At 36.2% G+C, this 19,180-nt stretch overlaps 1 protein-coding gene across 3 annotated transcripts in view; it reads right to left on the bottom strand.

The window, feature by feature from the left end:
- Positions 1-298: 298 nt before the first annotated feature.
- snap25a (synaptosome associated protein 25a) overlaps positions 299-19,180 on the bottom strand; it is a 42,727-nt gene continuing 23,845 nt past the window's right edge. The window contains exons 4-8 of one of the 3 annotated variants that reach the window (XM_073932144.1): positions 11,885-11,933; positions 9,497-9,947; positions 4,546-4,665; positions 3,471-3,615; positions 299-1,831 (exon numbers count right to left, since the gene is read on the bottom strand). In XM_073932144.1, coding sequence (XP_073788245.1) covers positions 1,763-1,831; positions 3,471-3,615; positions 4,546-4,665; positions 9,497-9,588 — 426 coding nt within the window. In that variant the 5' untranslated portion in view covers positions 9,589-9,947; positions 11,885-11,933 and the 3' untranslated portion in view covers positions 299-1,762. 3 annotated transcript variants of the gene reach the window in all.

The following is a 19,180-nucleotide window of genomic DNA, read 5'->3' as shown; positions in this document are numbered from 1 at the left end:
CCAACTGTGAAACAGTGGCTTGGTTCAGTGATACAGTAATTGATTAGTTTTGTTTTTTTAAGGTAATGAATGATAATAGCTTTGTCAGCCAATCAGAATCCATCCTGCTTTAAAGAGCTTGAACATTTAATGGTCCAGTTTACAAAACTGCAATACATGCTTACAAGAAACAGCAAGATATTATGAGTTGATGTGATCAGAAAAAAAAAGTGAAACAATAGCTAACTCAATTCCCAGAAATCAGCTCTATCAAGCGACAATGAAGTTAGCTTGAGACAATAATGAAAACCCACAGCGATTAGGGGTTTATTACTTTTAATCAATTCAGCTAGCTACAAAATGTCAACCACTTCACAGACTGACAGGATACAGAGGGAGTTTTAATATTACATGCGTTGAGGACATCAATCTCACAGTTTAACCTATGTGTCATTCAGGTAAGGTATTTATTTGACTTCTTATAATAACTATTCAACATCTTAGTGATTTGGTGTGCATAGCTCTAAGTACAGAAGCAACAAAAAAAAAAAAACTTTTTTTTGTTATGGATTATTATCATTTTTTACCAATAACAAACCACACGGGGAAAGTAAACTAACAGGATACAGTCTTCTTATAAAAGTAAGGTCTCTCAGAAATATGCGTCTTTGCTTTACATTGCAAATGATTTATTTCTTTTTTTTCAGAGCATCCAAAACCTATGATACAGTAAACAACCAGTCCCCACCTTTCAGAACACCATTTTCTACACCAAACTGCATATTCATTTTTAGAAAACAAGTCGTTTTTGCAGGACCACCACTCCAGCTTTGTTTCCATCCCTTCGCACGGCTTCTTTAAGTCACTTTGCATTATTTTACAACAAAAGTCACAGTCTGTAAATATATATATCGACTGAAATGGTGGCACTATTGCAAACTTGCAGTAATATGGAACGTTCCACTGTGTCCTAATACTGAGCATGCTTTTGTCAATTTTGCTACTGCCATGATTTATTGTGTGTTTCTTTGTTGTTTTTTTTGGTCATCTTTTTTTAAAACAAGTTTTTATTTATAAGACGCTAAGATCTACCATTTGTCATGCATAACGCACAATTCACATCACTTGGAATGCAATGTTTTTACTACTACAGCTACAGAATCTAGTTGCACATTGTCTAAACAGTAACTGATTATGGTCGTGATGAGGGATATGAACCAAAGACATTGATTGTAAGTGCTCGTCGTATTAGTATCGGTTGCAAAATCTTTTTTCCCATTCTTCATAGTCATGACAACATCAAAATAAGGAGCATGACAGTAGCCGAGTGGAGTGACACAGTTTTACCAAGACGATACTGAGATATACTGAAAAGGAAAGACAGCTTGTATAGCATTCCTATATAGTTCCTCCAGCAAAAATGTGAGATATATATTTATATATATGTATATACACATAGGCTAGATGTATACACATACAAGCGGATATATGTATACATACATACATATATGTATACAGGCAATAAAGAGAATAAAAACTTCACAAGTGAGCAAGAGCCATCGAGTCAGCACTATATACAACCTTTGGAAAGAATGATACAGAGTATAAGAAATCATTTTACGAGGACAATCATTGAAAAAGCTGACAGACGACACATAGAACGACATTTACAATGGGGGCCGGGTGATATGTGCATGTGTGCAAACCTAGAAGGTAAATACCATGATAAGCGCATTGCCTTTTGACAAACTGCACAGTTGGTAAAAGCAGGCAGAGCAGAGGTTTAGCCACTGCCCAGCATCTTTGTGGCCCTCTGGTTGGCTTCATCAATCCTGGTCTTGTTGGAATCAGCCTGAAATTGTGCAAAGAGCGCTTTATTAGCAAATGTGCATTCCTTAAATTAACAGTTATTATCTGCTTGAAATCAAGTCGGACCCTGTTTAATTTATTAGTGAACATTCTCCTTATCAGTGCATGTTGTTCCAAGGAATACTTTTATCATACTTTTACTATAAGGGTTTCATTAGTTAATGTATTTACTAGCATGAACTAATATACTTATAATGCATTAATGTATCTAAAGTTTTGCTTATAGGTAATATGCACTCACTGGCCACTTTATTAGGTACACTTTACTAGTACCGAGTTGGACTCACTTTTGCCTTCAGAACTGCCTTAATCCTTCATGGCATAGAGTCAACAAGGTACTGGAAATATTCCTCAGAGATTTTGGCCCATGTTGACATGATAGCATCACGCAGTTGCTGTAGATTTGTTGGCTGCACATCTATGATGCGTTCACCCATTCCACCACATCCCAAAGGTGCTCTATTGGATTGAGATCTAATGACTGTGGAGGCCATTTGTGGTTCAACAAGGTTCAACATGTTGTGCGTTAAGAGATGCTCTTCTGCACATCTTAGTTTTAACTAGTATTCTAGTAGATCAGCAGTTTTGGAAATACTCAGACCAGCCCGTCTGGCACCAACAACCCAGGTCAACTTAAAATCATCTGCCTTCCCCAATTTGATTGTTGGTTTAAACTGCAGCAGATCGTCTTGACCATGTCTACATGCCTAAATGCATTAAGCTGCAGCCATGTGTTTGGCTGATAAGAAATTTTAGCAAGCAGTTGGACTGGTGTACCTAATAAAGTGGCCAGTGAGTGAATATAGGTATATGTATAAAATGTATTATAGTAATAATATTAGAAAATGCGCTGTGAGTTAACAAGAACTAGCATTAAAAACATGAATAAATACTGTTATAAATGGATTGTTCATTATCAAACAGCCTTATTGTAAAGTGTTACGAAAAACACATATTCTACATATAAAATATACAGTACTTGTGTAATTAAACCATATATTGTATAAAAAATGTAATATAAAGTAAAATGTATAAATACACATTTAATAATTCCCTTTTGAAACCTATTAAACATATTAGTTTCTTACAGTCAATATAAGAACTCAGAAGGAGACATAGTTCAAATAGTGCTTTATTAGCAAGGAGAAATAAAATAATACTTATGAAATCCAAATTACTTTTAATAGTGTTTTTTTTTCCTACTTTTTATTTGGAATTATGAAAAAGATTTTAATCCAATACGACAAGTGAAATATCTCAACAAGTGCTTTGTAAATGTAAAATATATATTTTTGAAAATTTAAAAGCTAACATTAACTCATAATGTACTGTATTTAATTTATCAATAATTATTATCAATAATTATAATCTATTTGTCCATGCAGTTAATGAAGTTAATATGATATGAATTATATGTAAAATTCACAGTACACATAAGATTATATATAAAATATTTATTGGTAATGTAGTAATTCCCAATAATTTATGTCATGGAAGTAATATGGGTTGAAAACAGATATTCAAGTCATCACTCATTTTGTTAAAGCACTTTATTTTTTATTGTTGGTTTTTAGTGGAAAATCCAACAAATAAATAAACAGGCCTTGAGAGCCAATCCATACCTTCTCCATGATCCTGTCGATCTGGCGGTTCTGGGTATCGATCTCGTTGCCCATATCAAGGGCCATGTGGCGCAAGTTACCAATGATGCCTCCCACCTGCTCTAAGTTCTCATCCATCTCATTTTCCCTGGCGTCGTCTGTTACCCTGCACACACAAGCATGGTGGACTGTCAGTTTAAATCAAAATCAGTTCTCGAATACATGAGCCAATGATGGCTGCAGCAGGCGCAATGGCATTCCCCAGTGCTTGAAGATACTCCAAAGCTAGGTACCTTCCAACGTGACCAGCTTACGCTTAAAGTAGTCATGTTGGTTATGTTGACGTAATTTACCTGATTTTCAAGAGCTGCGTAATGTCTTTGCGCCTGCTGCAGCCATGGTACGGCAGCAATGTTCCTGGATTATTACGCCAGAATGAGAGAATAGTCATTAACCATAGAAAATGGCAACTTTTCATTTTCTGTTGGTCTTATATAGACGAGTCAAGCTTTAAATAGGAATATCCTCAAAACTCTATGATCATCTTTGAGCGAGATGCTAATGGTCTAAACCAGGGGTGCTCAATCCTGTTCCTGGAGATCTACCTTCCTGCAGATTTCAGTTGCTACCTATATCAAACACACCTGCACCAATTAATTAGGACCTGAACACTACAGGCAGGTGTGTTTGATATGGGTAGCAACTGAAATCTGCAGGAAGGTAGATCTCCAGGAACAGGATTGAGCACCCTTGGTCTAAACCGATTCAATGATCTATGCTAAGCTAAGCTAAAAGTGCTTTCGCTAGACCCGGAGATTCTGTGAATTAATTCAAAAAGGGTAAAACTCAACTCTAGGGCAGCTGTAAAATGTGCCTATTTCAGCGAAATGATCCACCTATCTCATCATTAGTGAATTCCAAATTTAAAGAATTTAAATTTGCATCTGTTCTGCATATTTTCATGTTAGCCATATACTTAATGTCATCACTATGATAGATATCGGCATGCCGCCCAGTCCTCAACAACCCAATCAAAGCGCTCTGTTATTCCGGCTAACCCTTTTAACCGAGTGTTCTGGAAACCTGTGCGTCTCACCTGCGGATGAAGCCTCCGCTGATGGCCATCTGTTCACGCTCATCCACAACGCGGGCAGGCTGGCTGGCAACCACTCCATCCTGGTTGTTTCCCCAAGCCTTGCTGGCGCCACTCTTCATTCTGCACAGAGTCAGGGGAAGCATGAGCTCTACAGTAACCGGACACTTCCATATCTGTGCCCACAGATCAACAACAAACATGGATTACCAGGCAAGCAGAACAGGGATGGGCTCATTCTCCTATAGGGGCTTTTGTAATTAGCAATGCTTTATCCTGCTTACATATAACATACATGTACTTGACGCTGATACCTTTCTGAAAATGGGGGACATAAATAGAGGTGGACAGCCATTTCTAAAACAGAGAGATATGGGACTGGGAGGTCACCTCTGACGCCCCATGGGACATGAGCTGTCCCCCGTCTCAAATGATGACAAATAACAAAAAGCACAGGCCTTGGCGACAGACAAACATGTAATAACAGGACTGCCACATTTGTGGAGACAAGTGTAAATAACTTCAACAGAAAAGAAACTGGAGGAAGAGAAGCGCATCCTATGTTGAACTTTCACTGGCTACCTCTCACCTGTGTTTCTAACCCTTAAATATGTGTTCAAATGATATATTATAATTCAAGAAACGACAATGACAAATCAGTGTTGCTTTGATAATTAGCCCAGAGCCACAAATGAATCAAACTATCAATTATTGCAAATTATAGCCTCTTACGCATGGCAATTATATGCAATCTTATCAAATATGACAACAACCTATTATGGATTATTGCTAATTATTGTTGTAGACATGCTAGTGGGATCTTCTGATTATTCGGAGGACAGAGTTGAAGAATAGAAAAACAATAATTGCAATAATTTACAATAACGATAACATAACAAGCAATCTTTTTTAAAGCATTCATTAATCTTTGTTAATATGAATAAATCCTAATTATTCATGTTAGTTCACAGCACATTATGGTTTGAATTTATAATGTGTAAGTATATATTGAAAGTAACATTATTATTAAATAATGCAGTAGTAGCAATCTCTTAAAAATAAAAGTGTTAAGAAGAACCAATAAGGATTTTGACAATAATGCAATTGAAGAACCTTTTAGTGAAATTAAAATGGTATTTAACAGTCAATCAATATGGCACCTTTTCCTTAATAAAAATCAAATAAATATTCAATATAAATCTAGATTGCATATTTAGCATAAAGAAGACTAATGTATTCAACTGATGTTCTGGCTGTGGGCTACTGATATAGATTTTAGTCCTAATATTTCTTGATTTATCTGAAGAGAGATGGCCAAGCCTCCCACTGCAGTATTATTTATAGAGACGGACTAAAGCTACAATTCCCCCGGCTGCCTTCCCTCCGCTCTCTCTCTAAACAGCATGTTGAGCTTTATCTAAAGTGAAGGAGCAGTTAATACTCAAACTGGCAAACAATGGCTGTAAAATATTGATAGTTGGAGCCTAGAAGCAAGAATATGCTGCATTCAAGCTATAAAAGAATCTATTGGAAATGTAAATGTTATTTAAAATAATTTTATAATCTTATAGATAAAATATACAGCTGAAGCCCCCCTTTGAATTTTCTTTTCTTAAGTATTTCCTAATTGATGTTTACCAGAGCAAGGTAATGTTTTACAGTATGTCTGATAATATTTTTTCTTCTGGAAAAAGTCTTATTTGTTTTATTTCGGCTAGAATAAAAGCAGTTTAAAAAAAAAAAAAAAAAACATTTTAAGGTCAAAATTATTAGCCTCTTTAAGCTATAATTTTTTTCTACAAAACAATCCATCATTGTGCAATAAATTGCCTAATTACCCTATCATGCCTAGTTAACCTAATTAGTTAAGCCTTTAAATGTCACTTTAAGCTGTATTGAAGTGTCTTGAAAAACATCTAGTCAAAAATTATTTTCTGACTTTAACTGTAAATATAGTTTGTTTTTAAAAATGGTCTAATTTTAAATTATGAACTGAGTTAATAGTATTCACAGAATTTGACCCAAGAATTCCTCATCCTTTAATGCATGGGTTAATTTGCACCTCTATATCTGTCTGGGACTTTCTGACCGGCAGTCACATAGAAATGTGAATTTCTTCACTGTATCTTTCTCTATCTGACCTAGATCTCGTCTGCTCCCTTGGGGAACCAGCAAAAGCACTGGCCCTCTCTCACTTTACTGTGGCTACAGACTGGACTGTGCGTCCTGTTCTTTGCCAAACTCAGTATGAGCGAGACAGGCGTGAAACTGTTAAATGGTCTGAATAACTTTCAATAGGAGTAGGTCATCAGCATTGCTATACAATATTGTTCTTAACAAATAGCAACATTATTAGCAAGAGATGCATGCATTTGGCATTCAGGGACATGCTATTGCAGTCATACAGGTAACATTGATGGATGTGCATTCAAAGTTGTAAAAATATTGCTTGACATTTTTAGATAGGCTAGTGTTATAGTAACTTGCTATATTAATTTGAATAACCCTATCGTTTTGAGTCGTTTTTGACCAAGCAACATATTTTTAAATGCATTTTACAGGCCTGTAGCCAGGGAGGGTTCAGATGGTTTGGAAGACCCACCCCTCAGTGAAAAAGTTCCAGAATTTTGTCCCATACATGAGCTCATTTGTTCTATTTTGACTATTATGCCATTATAAATTGTAAAAATAACTAATTGAAAAAGGCTTTAAGATCAAGCGAAATCCTCTGTTGGCTGTCACTTCGATGTGACTTCAGCTAATCAGTTTTGGCCAATACAAACAATTATTTTTCATGAGTCCAACATCCAGAAAACATACATTCTGACCTCAGTTAAGTAATATTTTGATACTGTATTGTTTAAACTAGAGAAAACATTTTACAAGTAATTTTTATTCTGAACCTTGGACCTTAGCCTTACTCTTGAAAAAAAAAATTATAATAAAAAAATAAAAAGGTGTGATGCACCAAAAGTGGCCCAAATTAAAACTGATTTGAATATTTTGGCTATTGTTGTTATCCATGACTTTTTAAATGTGCTTTTTTTTTAAAACAAGAGAGGCTACAAAATGTATGTAGCTCTGCATTCTTATTATTATCATCATTCATTATGTTTTAATTATTTTTTAAACATAAACTGAGAAAAAGTTGAAAGTGCTGGTTAATTTGTTATTTGCCTAATGAAAATAGGCTACAAATTCCTATTTTTTTCTAACGATAATTAGTTTTTTAAAAATAAGTATTTTTCACATTTGTTTTATTCTAAATTTTTAGGAAATATATTTGGTAGCCTATATCAAAATGTGTGGTTATGCTGACTATCCGACAAGCTAATTCAGCTAAAAGTGCTTAAAATGTAACTAAAATACAGTATTTAAATCGCATAATTAAACAAAAATGAGTTTTATAGCTAAAAAAGGTCCAGTTTTTTTAAAGAAAAAAGAACCATCCCATTCACCAGGCTGGCTACGGGACTGTTTTAGAATTCCTGTTTATATTTTATAATGGGGTATTGCAGTTAGCGGCATGATGTTAGGGGCTGAGGTTAGTTTGATTCCACGTCACGTGACGTGCTGTTTGTTTGTTTATTGACATCCTCCAGCAAGTAAAACGCTGATTAACATGACTCGGAAGATGCACCTTGGTAAGTTGTATTATGTCTTTAAACTTACCCTTTGATGTTCAACAATATTATTCACTGTTATAGTTGTATAAGAAATAAAATCGCTCGCGCTGACAAAAGCAGTTAACTATCGTTACATCGTTCCGCCGTATACTACATAAAATAGGGCCAAAACGCCATTTTAAATGTGAAATAACGGTCTACAGTTTGTAACAATGCCAACACAAAGCATTAGACAGTAGTTGTTTGCTTTTAATTGGCGCATTAGCCCGCAAACGACTCAAAAAGATAAGTGTATCCTTCCTATGGGCTGGATAAAAACAAAGTTAAAATACATTGGAGTAATTTATGGGACATTCTACCAGAAATGTACATTATCTGTCCCTAAAATGAAAACATAAATACAGTGAATAAAAAGTATTTCATCCCAAAGATTTCTAAAATGGACTGATGGTTGATTACTGTGAATTGTTCTGTTAAGGAATATGTCATTCATTTGATTCTCAGATTTTTTTTCTTTATTAAAAACACTTTACAAATCAAACCCTGTCCTTGTCCTCAACCCAATTGAACCTACAGCTTTAATAGTTTTGTTATTATTTATAAAGAAAAACTTCAGAAATTGCAAGTTTAAGTTGTTATTCACATCCATTGATTAAAACATGAAATTAAATAAATTCTACAAATAAATACTAATATATAATACAAATACATTTACAATTGTCTCCATATTTCTTTCAGTCCTGTAACATTTGCATTAAATTGAACATATAATACGTGCAAAACACCTTTAAGGCTTTGACTGGGAAATGATATCATTTGATGGAGGAGAAGCTGACAGTGATCAAGGATGTGTTCTATCATTGAATTGTATGATTTTAGGCCTGTTTTTTTTTTTTTACTTTTTGAGGATGACGACAAGCTAAAAGTCAGCCCCTGTCACATTTTTATAAGTAAAAATTTACGTTTCTGGTAGAATGTCTCTTATACAGTATGTTAAAACCTACTTTTTGTAACTATTTGTAGTGACTTAGAACTTAACTTTGGCACATCCATGCAGTTTTAGTTGTTTGGCTTCTTGATTTTAAGAGAAGGTGGCCTTGGGTTGTGCAGCATGCCTTATTTTATTATATATTTCATTCATAATCTAACAAAGGTAACTGGGTTACGTCTGTGAGCATGTGTGACCATGCCTCATGCTCACTGTCTGTGCTTTGCATCATGGGTAGTGTACTTGACGAGCCACCCTGGGCACGCCTGACTAGGGCTACAGGCCTCTTGAATATGTTTAATTTTTAGGCAGGCAGGCAGGCAAGGCAAGCAGCACCTACTTGTTACATGGACAGGAACAAAGACCACAGAATTTTCCTAGATCGTTCAAATTCTTTTCTGCATCCTTCATGTCCTTATTGATTTGGTCCATTCCCTCCTCGATGCGTTCCAGTTGCTCTGATTAAACAACAAGTAATTTATCCCCCACAGAACGAGAGCAGGTGTCAGAAAAATAAAGGAGGGAGGGAGGAAAGAGAGGACAAAGAAGAGAAGACAAAACTTCAGACAGTCACTGTGACGAAAGGAAACTCAAAAAAAAAAAAAAAAGGAAGGGGAAAAAAACGGACGCCACCACATACGTAAGACCCTTCTGCCACATGGTCAGTACCTACTTGTTACATGGACATATGAAAAGGCCACAGCATTTCCCTAAATCTTTTAAATTTTTCTCGGCCTCCTTCATGTCTTGGTTGATATGGTTCATGCCATCTTCAACACGATCGAGTTGTTCTGGTCAGGACAAAGGGATGACAGCAGTGGAATGAATTTTACTGGTTCTTGTTTTACAGAAATATATGAGAAATGAGTACTGCTGAACTGGAATGTGCATCTAGAAGGGGACGCATGCATTAGAATGAACCTACATGAGCAAAGAAGAGTTAGGAAATAGTTCAAATATAGCATTAATTATTTCAAAATGCACCAAAGTCAACATGAAATCAAAGCAGACCCTATTTACTTTCTTAATGCACATTTTTGTTTTAATATTAAAATATTAATTATTAAAATTCTAAATTGACTTTTAATCTAAATGAATAACTAAATGAAGGCCACAAAGGCTATTAGATAATGTTAACCAGTAGCGAAGAATGTTTTAAACTTCATATCTTATTTCTGATTTTAATACCACTATTTTCCGAAATTCCCCAACAATTTAACACATCACTATCTTTTGTCACTTAAAATACGTCACATTACGGAAGTAAAATGGGTTGTGAATTGCAATAATGTTGACTTTTACATATAACATTTGGAAAACTTCATCAAGGGGATGAAGTCACAGTGGACACAGGCAGTTCTAGCTTGAATTTGATCCCAGTGGGCGATAGCAGAGAGAGTCTCCCACTGGAGGAGGGCGACAGTGTCTCTTTAATTAGACCTTGGGGCAGCATAAAACGCTGCCCTGATCTCTCTCAAGGCTCAGCTGACTCATTTGCTGGAAGCGGACTGCCTCCTTTTCACCTCGGTACAATAGACGAGGGTGCAGCTTATGGTTTTTGTTTGTCTCTGTGTGGTAAGGGGATGATATGGCTGAGGTGTGGGTGACCCGTGGTGATGCAGTCTGGCGTGTTTTTTCGTGCAGACAGGGTGTGTTCGAAATTGTTGAGACGTTTAGGTATATCAGTCACAGGGAAAAAAAAGAGGCAAACTGGGAATGGTTCGAGAGGAAAACAAGCTTACCACATCAGTTACATTTGTTTAATCCCTGGCATTGGAAGACACTTAACTTAAAGACGCATTTTAATTTTGTGTGTCAGAATTCTTTAGATTTAAAAAAGTTGAACTTTTGACATAGCTCGTTCCTTGATAAGGCTAGCTTAGTGTCACCACTGGGCTGAGAGTTTCATTTAAATAGGCTTTAGGCGGCAGTTTGAGTGGATGAAGGAGTGAAATCTCATTCTCCTTCTGAAAAGACTAATTACTGGCAGCAAACAGGGGGGCTCTTGCACATGGGAGCCAATCAGAGGGCTTTTAAAAGGCTAATGCTTAAAGCAAGGCCAATTATGTAATTTTTTTAATCACACTAAGCCAAGGTGTGCTTTAAACTTACAGGCAAGCTGGTTGCAGCTCGTCATTGTATATTCGTTGGCTTTTTTACTGACTTAAATGGCCCTGTTACAATAGGTAATATCTGTTTCCTATAATATTAGCATTGTGCCAGGGATTATACAAATGGAGTATTAGTGCAGTGTATGGGGAAGAGTGTCATTTGTCATTACCAGCTAAATCGATCGTTGTTTTATTGTTTCCTTAAAAGTTTATTGGTACAAGCTGGCCTAAAACACTAAATATATATATATTTAACAAAATGCAAGCATTGCAGTGGCCAGTCCTGTGTCTTTGCTAAAGCAATAGATTTAAAACAACATTAAATTAAAGAAGAAACGTGTTTGCAAAAAGGTGAAAGGTTTAGAAATACTTCAGAAAAAAAGCAGAAGGAATTACAGTTACATTGAAGAGAAGTAAATAGCTTTGTGGGTCAACTGAATGAACAAAAATCAGATATGTTATTATGATGTCTGACTAATCAAAACAAATGTATTTCTAAAACATTTAAATCATTTGAAAAGCTTACATGCATGCACACAGTTTATTAAGTTTTATGTGCCAAGAATGTCTGACATTTGTTTCATCATCATCATCATCTAAAATGCGTCCACACTTACCTCCCTGCTCATCCAGCATAACCAAAGTCCTGATACCAGCATCTTTACTCTATCGATCAAGAGCCACGGTGAAGAATGGTGGAAGTGAAGGGTAAATGCATGGAAAACAAGTGGACAATAAAAAAAAAAGGTGAGAGTCAGCACACAAAACACAGCTCATTTCAGAGGCAGTTCTACAGAGCAAAGTTGTCAGTCTTTTTAGGATCTACTGATGACATTTCAAACTGTATAATGCTCTACTCTACAGATGCTAATTACTGTGGAGCACACAGCTCTGATCAATATCTTTTGTAAACGCACTCTCTACACTAATCTGAGACAGAATCTATTCTTTTCTATTAGTCTTTTCCGAGCTTTTGTAGCCTAAGACAGTTTACCCCATGAAGAGTTAGTTCACCAAAAAATGAAAATAAAGTCAACCACATTTTAAACCAAATCATTTTAAAACCCCTAGGCCTTCGTTTGTCTTTACAACACAAATCAAGAAGTATTAGGTGAAATCCGAGAGCTCCCTCCATAGACAGCAAAGTTCCCGAAAAAAAAAAAAACATCTTCAAAACAGACCTTATCTGTGTATTGCGCATGTTAAGGAGAATACTACATGTCAGGGGTTCTCAACCTCGATTCTGGGGTTCTGATGTCCTGCAGATTTTAGCTTCAACCCCAACCCCATTACTAAGTTTTCTAGAAACATCCTTGCAGGTGTGTTGAGGCAAGTTGGAGCTAAAATCTGCAGGACACCAGCCCTCCAGGACCGAGTTTAAGAACCCCTGGTATATGTGTTACAATTGGTTGCCTGCTGATGTACACTTTGTTTCAAACAGAGGAAGTCATGCAGCGGCATCCTGGAGTAGTATACATCAATGCTCTGTACTAGTGAACATGCACAATATACTGACACTAAGGAGAAGAAACTGTTGTATGAAGTCGTTATATTTGTTTTACGTACACAAAGGATTTGTGCAGCTTGATAATATTCCGTATTAACCACTGAAGGCGTAGGGCATACTAACACTTCAACTGCTTAATTCTGCATCAGTGAGGTATTCTACTGAAAAAACAGCAATGAATCAGCTTTTTTGTTTAAACAGCTTATATTAATGTTGTATTTTAACCAAATTTTTAGGCAATACAACAAAACTATGATCCTGTTGAAGGTGATACTAAGAACGAGTGATGACTTTCCATTAAACTCTATTTGGTTTGTCCAATAATATGACGACAAATCATCTGGCATTTCATCAAAGCTTTTAAAGTGAGGCGCCACACATACAGAGCAGATCTGCTCCCAAACCCTTGTTTAAATTATTAGGCATTTGCACAAAGGTGTGAAGGCCAGTGCAGATAGTCTCTGAGATTCTTATTCATATCTTGCTTCCTCCATGACGGGTTTATTGTTTAATAGTGCTCTGCAAAGGTCTGTGTTGTAAATCAGCTTCCGCTGCGCTGGTCTTTAATGAGAAACATCATTGAGCATTCCATGTGCATTGTTATTTGGTCACTGGCATCCTAGATCTCATCCAACACTTGGAGTAAATTGACAGCAAAGTTTTAATTTCTGGTTGAACTTTTCCTCAATCTCAGGCCGTGCAAGTTGTAGATTACATTTTTTTCAGAAGAACATTAAAGAAGATTTAAGTTAAAACTGTGCTTCTTGATGATTTGTAAAATGCATGTCGATGACAGTGCATTTGAGAGTCAACTAAACATATGGCACAAAAAATATCCTTTAATTCACAGTCACGGACAGTGAGCTTTCTTATGTGGTCTTAAATTGTACTCTTGATTATTCTGCATTAGCAATCTACATGTAAAAAAGTTGCAAATAAGCAGCATCAGCACCAACCCATACATCATTATGTGACAGGTAACTGACATTCCAGACTGTCATAAAGGCGCTTAGTGAGCGTTTCTTCCACAGACCAATCTTTTATTTAATAAGATCTCAGTGAATTATCTGGAGCCAAGGGTATAGTTTGTTTTTCTGTTCATGCTTCTATATGTTGTTTTGACTGTCAAAGTGCCAGTAGCCATTCACTAAATAAGAGATGCCCAGACTAGGGCCTGCAGGCCAAAGTTTGCCTATGGTAACCTTTGAAGAAATGGACGAATAATGGGGAAGGTTGTAGTGTATCTCTCAATCAGAAATCGTCTAATTTTAAATAATCTTTAGTTTAATTGTTTAATTGCTGAGCTCAGTGGCGGATTAAGGCATGGGCAGTACGGGCGATTGCTCAGTGCAGCATCTTGAAGGGGGCAGCACAGGAAGACGGTGCAAAAAAAGAAACGTGTGCAGTAAAAATCAACTGTGCCCCAGTAAAAGCTTTAGAAAATACTTTACTTATTTTGCACACACAAGTTTGTAATTAAGACTTAATTACTTGTAATGTACAATGTATATAATTGTTAATAAGGTTAAAGTATTTTATTGATATATTTCTAAATATTAAATTAGGAAGTTACCATGGCAACTTTATTGTAATACAATTTGGAATATTTAGCTTCGACCCACCACCCTTAATTAAGTTTGGTTTTTTGCCCTTCATAAGAAAAAGTTTGGGCACCCCTGGACTAAATAAATTGTCAGATGAAAGTTTCAGCTAAAAACCTCCTTTAATGTTATATGAAAAAAATCATAGATAACCTGAAGGGTTAAAGATTCTTATTTTTGGGTGAACTATCCCTTTTTTACATATTTTTATAGTCCTTATTAGTTGTTTCTTGTCAAACGTTCATACTGTGGAATCTTACAGTACTGATAGACTGTGCGATAGTTAAGTCTCATTAAAAAGGATATACAGTTGTAGGTATGGGACGATAACCGGTCTCAAGGTTTCCCATGGTTTGGAAAAAATGTTCTGTTATACCGTTCTTGCAGTACATGCAGGCCCGGATTAAGAATTCAGAGGCACCTGGGCACAATGTCTTGTAGGCCCCTTACCTAGCCACACCCCTATAGTTGAATTAAAAATGAGATTAATATAATATTTTTTTAAATAGAATTAATCTGTAATGTATTGCCCGCATTTTTAAAATAAATGATAAACAGTACATATATTTCTAGTCTACATAGATTTAACTTTTTTTTAAAGCAATTAAAGCACACTTTGATAAAAAAAAAAGCTAAAACAACTAGTGAAAATTAATGGCTTTTAATATACTTGTTCAGGTTCACTGAAGCAGTACTGAAATTTATATTTAAGGGTATTTTAAATGTATAACTTCTACAAACGTATGATTTGGAAATAACACCTCTCCAATCCAGTTCTATGAATCTGATTCCTCCATAATACAAACACTTGTGAATGATTCGTACTTGTCTTCCTCGAGATGAAGAGTAGGAAATATCTGATATGTAGTGGGGAAAAAATAAAAATGTGTTCATCAGACGCTGTATTCGAACCAGATTCATAATTGATCGCGTCAAAACATGTTGCCATGTGCTTTACGAACTAAGCCACTCACGCTGCTATCTATTGCGCTCTTTAGTTATGTTGTCTCTGTCAATCAAACGGTGATGAGCGGGAATCATTCAACTAGCTTATTCCATTGAGGTGCACTATTTGCACTTAGCCTAAATAGACTCTCCAAAATCTGCATCCCCCCCCCCTTGCAGGGGCCCCAAGTGTGCATGGACCCCTGCACCTGTGCCCATAATGCCCATTGGTTAATCTGGCCCTAATTACAGTATATGCAAGTTTTTTTTCTGTTAAGTGTTGTAAAAGACTATTGTCTTTATTTATTTAGGACAACAGTATATCCAGCAGAAAATGAGCATCCACATCAAAAGCTACTGGTCAGTCCACAATTCAGCAAACATTTGAAGAACCAGTTGTTTTTACTTAAATCGGTTTACTTTATATCCAACAAAAAGTTGTTGTTTTTACACAGACATTAAAAAATAACTTTTTTTTAGTGTAGTAAACACAATACCATGTGTCAGTGATATTTTTATCCAAGGTTATCATACCACCAGAATCTTGTACCGGCCTATGCCTATATGCAGGAAGACTTAACATCATCATGATATGTTTATTGATGTGAGCCACATTTACATGCAGAATTGAATTGGCAACTGCTGTAACAAACAAAAATATTCTCCAGCACTCCTTTCTATCATGGCTTGTCTTGGTAATGGAGAAAACAAAGATAATCTGTGTAGAGCAATGGCGCTTGTTGACAGATTTCTAGATGATCAGGTTTTGAGCTTTTAAAATTCTTCTTGGCTTGATAGTTGTCTAAAGCAACTTCGGGACTGTGCCTCAAAATCAACATAATTTAATTGCCAATTAATTGACTGTCAGTGAACGCAAAGTTATAATCAAAAAGTAATGACTTTGGCCAGGGATCAGAGGAATTAGGACTTATATTTGATTCATAGATAGCCAAATAGTGGCATCCAACTTCATAAAATATGATTTTCTGCACACCTAATGATCAGCAAGGTGAGTTTCAGTGCTGCTTTGCCTGAAGTTTGGAAAATAACAGGCAGCTGTGACATATTTCAGGAAGTGCGGCTTCAACACTTTCAAGGGAACGGAATATCGATATTCGGGATAATCGTAAGGCTTGGTGGTGTATAAATCAGCAGGACATGAAGCAGCACCCTCCCTCTTTCCGGATGGGATCACAATGTGCCCTAAATGGATCCTCGGGGATTAATTTGTTTGTGCCATAAACCGCTGAATTTCCACGCAGCAGTAAAAGGCCTGGAACAGACTCAATGCTTCTACTGGTATAAATAATGAATGTGATTTACCTCCGTTTTGGCCTAACGCAGGGATACTGCTGATCGTCTATAAGTGCTGAGAGAACATTTGATTAGTCTTACTGAAACATGAAATGGCTGATATGGGCTGACATCAGTACTATCTTAGACGGATTGTGTCAGCAGTGACGGATTATTCTTGATCTATGTGCACCCTCCCTCTCCAGTTTTCTTGCGTCTATCAGTCTGTCAGTCTTCAGGCAACATGTCAATTCAAAGGCGACTTATCACTCCCCTGATCTGCCAGTAATGGACATAGGTGGTGCTCTGTGCAGAGATATGGGCTGTGGATATCAATATGACCTTGAGATATGCTGCGGAGAATTCATCAGTTCTTCCCCTCAGATTTACAGTGCACACCTTTCCTCTGTCTCTCTTTAACATCCGGATTAATCAAGGCCAGCTTAAACTCAGAATAAAGCTTTCACGACAGAACATAAGACATTAGAATGTATCAAATTTGATACTAGGTTTATCGTTTTCCTCGTATTGATCTGTTTCTTCTATTTGTTTTCAGTATGACCACAGTATTGCATTCAGTTCATCTAGTGTAATTTTAGTCTATAATATCTTTATTCAGTTATTTTTAAAGTAGTCAAAATATCTTTAGCACATTTAGGTTACATGTATTAAACCAGAGTTTACAGTAAAACAGTAATATTGTGAAGTATTACTATGCTTTCTAATATTTTCTGCCTCCATATTAGGGCTGCACAATATATAGTTTCAGCATTGATATCGCAATGTGCGCATCTGCAACACACATAGCAAGAACTGAAATGTTGAGTCGGAATCATAGTTGACCAGGAGCTACAAAACACATGTTATTAGAATCACTGCATAATAGAGTAAAAGTTTATAATTTGCATGTGTTTTTAAGGGCTGTGACTAAGAATTTCAAGAAAATTTTAAACATTTGGGTTTTATTATTAATTATGATGTTTGTAGGTGTAACAGATGAATTGCATTTAATTATTTGTACAATTTATGCAACAAAATAAAATTTTAACTTATCATTTTTACCTTATTTCTAGTCCAAAAACCTAAATTTCAAAGCAAAAATAAGATTAGTTTAGCCGGCAGCTAGCTCTCTGCAACTCTCACATGGTTGCCCACTGAAGCTAAGCAGAGCTGCGCCCGGTCAGTTCCTGGATGGGAGACCACATGGGAAAGCTAGGTTGCTTCCGGAAGTGGTGTTAGTGAGGCCAGCAGGGGGCGCCCAACCTGCGGTCTGTGTGGGTCCTAATGCCCCAGTATAGTGACGGGGACGCTATACTGCTCAGTGAGCACCGTCTTTCGGATGAGACGTTAAACCGAGGTCTCGACTCTCTGTGGTCGTTAAAAATCCCAGGATGTCCTTCGAAAAGAGTAGGGGTTTAACCCCTGCATCCTGGCCAAATCTGCCCACTGGCCTCTGTCAATCATGGCCTCCTAACCATCCCCATATTCAATTGGCTTCATCACTGTCTCCTCTCCACCAATCAGCTGGTGTGTGGTCTGGCGCAAATTGGCTGCCGTTGCGTCATCCAGGTGGATGCTGCACACTGGTGGTGGATGAGGAGATCCCCCCCATTGTGTAAAGCGCTTTGAGTGCCCAGAAAAGCACTATATAAATGTAAGGAACTATTATTATTATTATTATTATTATTATTATTAGTTTACTGAACCCATTTGCAGAAAAAATTGTGCTCGTTTTAAGGAAAAACTCCTACTCCTAAAACTTACAGTATTCCTTCTGAAGGTAAAAAATAAACAATATTTTTACTTGATCTTATAATTTTTAAATATTCAGACTTGAAATGAGACAAAGCAAAGTAAGAAAAGCATTTTTTTTGCATTGTGATTATTACATTTCTATACATAAATGCTGGCTAGACTCCACATAAAACTGCCAAATAGAGCTATTCAAACCATCTGGTGAAACTGTATTAATATCGCAATATAAATCAAGAGAAAAATAAAATATTGCAATATCAGATTTTTCCGATATTTTTCAGCCCTACTCTATCTATACAGATTTTCTGCAGAATTATATATTTTAACATTTAATTTATTTCTGTGACAGTTACATTACTCCTTTAGTGTCACATGATCAGAAAAAACAATCTGAAGGATCCTAAAGTCTGAATATGGGATTTAGTGCTCAACATTTTAGCCTTGAGCTCAAATCTCAGAGTTGAAAAACAAGTAGCTGCTTAAAATATTCAAGAAACACATTTAAATGAAATGGAGGTCTATTGTAACAATTAAAAAAGCCTCTACTCTCTCTTTTGGTCAATTATCTTACTTACCCTAAACATTGAAATGGTTTATACAAAAATAATGCAGATCATATATTACACAATTGTAACTTAAAAGACATCTGCATGCAGTTATAAATAATTATAATCTATCTATCTATCTATCTATCTATCTATCTATCTATCTATCTATCTATCTATCTATCTATCTATCTATCTATCTATCTATCTATCTATCTGTCTGTCTGTCTGTCTGTCTGTCTGTCTGTCTGTCTGTCTGTCTGTCTG

This window comes from Danio rerio, chromosome 20 (genome assembly GCF_049306965.1).
Source record: "Danio rerio strain Tuebingen ecotype United States chromosome 20, GRCz12tu, whole genome shotgun sequence".
Classification (NCBI taxonomy): Eukaryota; Metazoa; Chordata; class Actinopteri; order Cypriniformes; family Danionidae; genus Danio; species Danio rerio.
Note: the sequence above shows the minus strand (reverse complement) of the source record. Positions and strands in the feature narration are given on the sequence as shown.